The following is a 5,000-nucleotide window of genomic DNA, read 5'->3' on the forward strand; positions in this document are numbered from 1 at the left end:
GTCGTCAACGAAAGACAAATCTTCCCCAACAGTACTTTCTATGACCTTCGGGATTAAACCTGGCGCCATTAGGTACCAGTTCGGCATAATACTTGTTTTAGCAACTTCCCAGTATTGCACATAAAACTTTATTTTCCTGCTTGCATTTGGCGGAAGGTCAAGGAACGTGTCCGTTGGTTCAAGTCGATAATGGGAACCTTGCAAATGGGTGACCTTGACCCCTTGACCTTCTAGGACAACTCCTTCTGGTCGGGGTAGGACATCGGGTTCTATCATTTGGATGCAGTCGAAGTACATATTCCACTGTCCTGTTTTACTGAGATTGTACGACCCTGTGTTTGTCAAGGTCACTTCCGCGAAATATTTGTTATCGAACTCTAGATTGTCCTTGACCTTCCATCTGACCTGCAGAGTTTGGGCGAAGTTGTCCAGCTGGTCTTGTGTCCAGACCTGACAGCTGACCAGTGCTGGAAGATAAAGGAACAGTTAGCGGTTTCATCACAACAAAGACAAAGGCCATCGAAAGATATCATTCTGTCATCGGAAATACCATCGGTCATCCAAAACAAACATGGATTAAATACTCTTTCTCGAAAACAAATTTTGGTGGTGTTTTCAAACTCGAATTTGGATAGTGTTTTTGACTTTTTGAAAATTAAACGTATACCCGTTTTTCTTAAACTGATTAATTATTTCACTGACAAAACGAAACGTTTACGTATTTGAAGGAAAGTGAATCAGGAAGACAATTTTATTTGTATGAGAAACCGATTATGGTTTTGTGAGATGCAAACATTTTAAGACTGTAATCATACCAGAACCAATGAAAGAATATTTAAGGTTGAGGATATTATATACTTTTAAAAAAGTAGGGGAACCTGAACTTTGAAGTCTGGCAGAAAGAAAACCCATTGAGGAACGTAACAATGACATTCATCTTGTGTATGCAGCATCATTTCACGTCATCACCACGAGCAACACAATGCATGGTCATCCATAAAATTTGTTCCGTCACCTTCAGATTGATATTATTGTATTATATCCATGCTCAAAGCGCACAAAATAAAATACAATTACGATATAGAGCTGCGGTTGAAAGGCTCTTGAACGTGAGTGTTTCTAGACTGGATCTGAAGGTATTTATGACCATTACATTTTGCCGTGCAAGAAACTTAACCTAGATACACAGAAGCCTTTAAACACCAGAAGGAGCTCTTCAAGTTCTAAGGTCTTTTCAAGAGTCATTAAATTCAACAGCAAAAGAAATTATTTATTGATGTGTCAAAGGCCACTATGCGTCAATGCACAGGTCAATTTGACCCAGCGTCGGGTAGGTTGGAGGCTTTGAAAACAAGTAAAAGTATTAAAACAAGCAAGATAGAATGTCAAGGTCACGGATGTATAGTCATCGACAGAATCAAGACGCCTCGTTTGCAGTTGAAGGTGAGCTGTGTTATACATGCTTACAACCAACTGACAGGGTCCTTGGTAGAACAGACCTTCAGCAGCCCACGCTCGCCATAAAAGGCGACTATGCTTGTCGTAAGAGGTGACGGGATCGGGTGGTCAGGTCCGCTGACTTGGTTGACTCATGTCATCGGTTCCCAATTGCGCAGATCGACGCTCATGTTGTTAGTCACTGGATTGTCTGGTCCAGACCCAAATATTTACATATCGCCGCCATATAGCTGGAATATTGCTGAGTGCGGTGTAAAACTAAACTCACTCACTCAATCACCAGCTGACGGTTATAACGAGTTTGGTTCCCCTTGTGTCCTGGATACTTGCTGCATATTTTAGTCGAATCGAAAGTCTGATCGAATTCAGAAAACTTCATAACACCCGGAAGCCTTGGAATATTTCCGTTTTTCTAAATTGTTGCTTGCCCTTTTTGTTTGTGCCAAATATTATTTACATTTTTATTTTGTCATAATTCAAACTTTATACTGCAGCTTAATCAAGAATACTGATTTTGTTGTGGTTTTGCTATATTAATCCAGCATTAACTCGATTATAAGTAGTTTATTTTTTGTTAAAGAAAAACCATTCTTGTAATAGATTGCAATACATATCGCAATATATGCTTTCGCATCGAAGTCTGTCATCCTCATGCACTAGTCTTTTGTGTTTGGGGATTTGAATCAAACATAGTGTTGGCGTGCTCAATCAACCTTGTTTTTCGCTGTTTTACTCAATGTTTCAGGGGCTTGTACCGCTTAAAACACTGTTAGAAAGACATATGTGTATATACCCTATCCCAGTATCATATAAAAGGACTAGGCCTACGGATCAAAAGCTAGCATACCGAAACATAGGTCTCATTAACCTGTTCAGACAATGACCTACTTTTCAGCCGATCCGAATTCTCTCATTTGAAAGTGAAAATAGACATATGTGGTTTAATTGAATTCCTATTCCTTGTTTCGTTAGAAAAAGGTATTTACAAATCAATTTTAATTTTAAACTTAAATAACGCCGTTTTTTCTATACTTTACGTCGAGGTTCAGGCCACAGACTGCCCCTGTTTGGTGAGGTCGTAAAATGATGCAAAATGCTACTGGCTCACAGGTTAAATCTGTTTTGTGTGTCTTGCGTATATTCAGCGCAGTCCTGTAACGCACAATGAGGTTGATGTAGTATCAGTGCCGTATCAGACCGCTAAACGTTTCTAGCGGCAGAGCCTCGTTTTGAGTGAGTGAGTGAGTGAGTTTAGTTTTACGCCGCTCTCAGCACTATTCCAGCTATAAGGCGGCGGTCTGTAAATAATCGAGTCTCGACCAGACAATCCAGTGCTCCAGACAAGGCATAGTCGCCTTTTATGGCAAGCATGGGTTGCTGTAGGCCTAATCTACCCCGGGACCTTCATGGGTATTTGAAATGTCCAGGATTTCCAGATTTCCGTTTGTCAGAACTGGCTATACAACAGAGCACGCTGTACGACGTGTTTGCTAGGATTAGAAGGAGCGTAGTGTTGCAATACACAAGTGCTTAGACTTATCATATGATATCTATGCATCCAGTTAAATGACACAGTCTAAAAAATCTGGACTTGTTATCGCCCTACGTTGCGCAATAGGACGGATCCCAGTAAACAGGAAATGAGACTATTCTTTAATCAGTGTTTTGACATGTGATTTCCCTACGAACTGAGCTAAAAACGGTCACAACTGGATCATTATTTCAAACGTTACATACAACTTGTCATCAAAAACAGCTACCTCCGCAATTCCATGCCAAAATGTCTCATTTTGTAAGCAAATCTATTGGGTTGAAATGTATGCATACTTTTAATGGGGATACATACAGTGATCATTGCTGATATCGTCCCGAGACGAACTTGATGTGTTGGCCTCGTTACTTTCCTTTTATATAGTGCGAAGGCCCCGTTTAAATTAGTAACAGTATATAACTTGATGGCAGTTTTTGGCGTTACAAGCCACTGTGGTTTGTACTGTATATATTTACTGGCCGACTTGATGGGACACTCATTGAGAGCCTCGCGATCTTGAAGAGAACTGTTTGTCTTGATACACATTGCAAATCTGGGTTAGAAGATATACCTTCGTGGTAAATACAGGTCACGCGTAGGCTGGTTAGGGTTGTTAAAATTGGGGTACGAGGTTGTTTGAGTGTCATCGCCCGTAAATGGACGACGCTGCTCATGATATCAATCACTGGTTTGTCTTAACCAGACTTGACCATTTGCACAGTGGCAGTAGACACAAAAACAAAAGCGATATATTGTGAATCAGGAATCTTTGCATTTTATCTCAGCAATATGTGTTTTATCTGTTTTCGCTCTTGATTGTAAGCTAGCTGTGAGTAAGGGTTCGAAATATTAAACCTTTACTGCTTTTCGAAAACACGATGGCGGCCTAAAGTTTGTGTAGTTCTTGTTGACATACGTTGGTTTGTTTATCATTTAATGCTGCCCTCCGCGATATCCACAACATTGAGTCTAACGGGATTGGGCTATCAGGTCCGCTGACTAGATTGACACATGTCATCGTATCCCAATGCATAGACCCATGTTGATCACTGGATTGTCTGATCCAGACTCGGTTATTTACAGACTGTCGCCATATAGTTGGGATATTGCTGAGTGTGGTGTAAAACTAAACTCACTAACTCAATTAGAATACAGTTTTTGATAACTTAGTTTCATACCAGGTTCTTTCACGGACTGATCTGTGAAGATCTGGGACAGGGAAGGTCTTCAACAACCCCTGCTTCCCACAAAAGGCGACTATGCTTGTCGTAAGAGGCGACTAATGGGACCGAGCGATCAAGCTCGCTGACATGGTTGACCCGTGTCATTGGTTCCCAATTGCGTAGATCGGTGCTCATGCTGTTGATCACGGGATTGTATTGCTCAGACTCGAATATTTACAGACCGCTGCCATTTAATTGGAATGCTGTTGAGTGCGACGTAAAACTGTACTGTTTCATGGACTGAATCCTGGTTAACTGTGTAGTTTTAAGTTTTGAATCAAAAGGTAACAGCGATCAGTGGTTAGCCTAGTGGTTACAGTGTTCGCTCGACACATCGAAGACAAGGGTTCGACACCCGACATGAGTGAAATGCATGAAGCAAATTTCTGGTGTCGGAGTCACCCATTGCAATTTGTGGGGTTGGGGGCGGGGATCTTGTTAAAAACTCTGTACAAATGTACTCGTGCTCTCCGTTGAGTAACATGTGAGTTTAGTTTTACGCTGCATTCATCAATATTCCAGCTATATGGTGACGGTCTGTATGTAATCGTGTCTGGACCAGACAATCCAGTGACCAACAACACGAGCATCGATCTGCGCAATTGGGAACCGATGACATGTGTCAACCAAGTCAGCGAGCCTGACCACCCGATCCCGTTAGTCGCCTCTTACGACAAGCACAGTCACCTTTTATGGCAAGCATGGGTTGCTGAAGGCCTATTCTACCCCGGGACCTGCACGGGTCTCGAGTAACATGTACTGGAAGAGCGAAAGCGAGTTGTTGGAAA

The 5,000-nt window shown here is 41.6% G+C and overlaps 1 protein-coding gene across 1 annotated transcript in view; it reads right to left on the reverse strand.

Annotated features, from left to right (window-relative positions):
• Positions 1-5,000, reverse strand: part of LOC137259882 (uncharacterized) — a 34,947-nt gene that overhangs the window by 23,596 nt on the left and 6,351 nt on the right. Inside the window, exon 2 of the mRNA XM_067797519.1 lies at positions 1-467. This exon is cut by the window's left edge and continues 235 nt beyond it. Coding sequence (XP_067653620.1) covers positions 1-467 — 467 coding nt within the window. The remainder of the gene's footprint in view (positions 468-5,000) is intronic.

Source organism: Haliotis asinina, chromosome 13, assembly GCF_037392515.1.
Source record: "Haliotis asinina isolate JCU_RB_2024 chromosome 13, JCU_Hal_asi_v2, whole genome shotgun sequence".
Taxonomy (NCBI): domain Eukaryota; kingdom Metazoa; phylum Mollusca; class Gastropoda; order Lepetellida; family Haliotidae; genus Haliotis; species Haliotis asinina.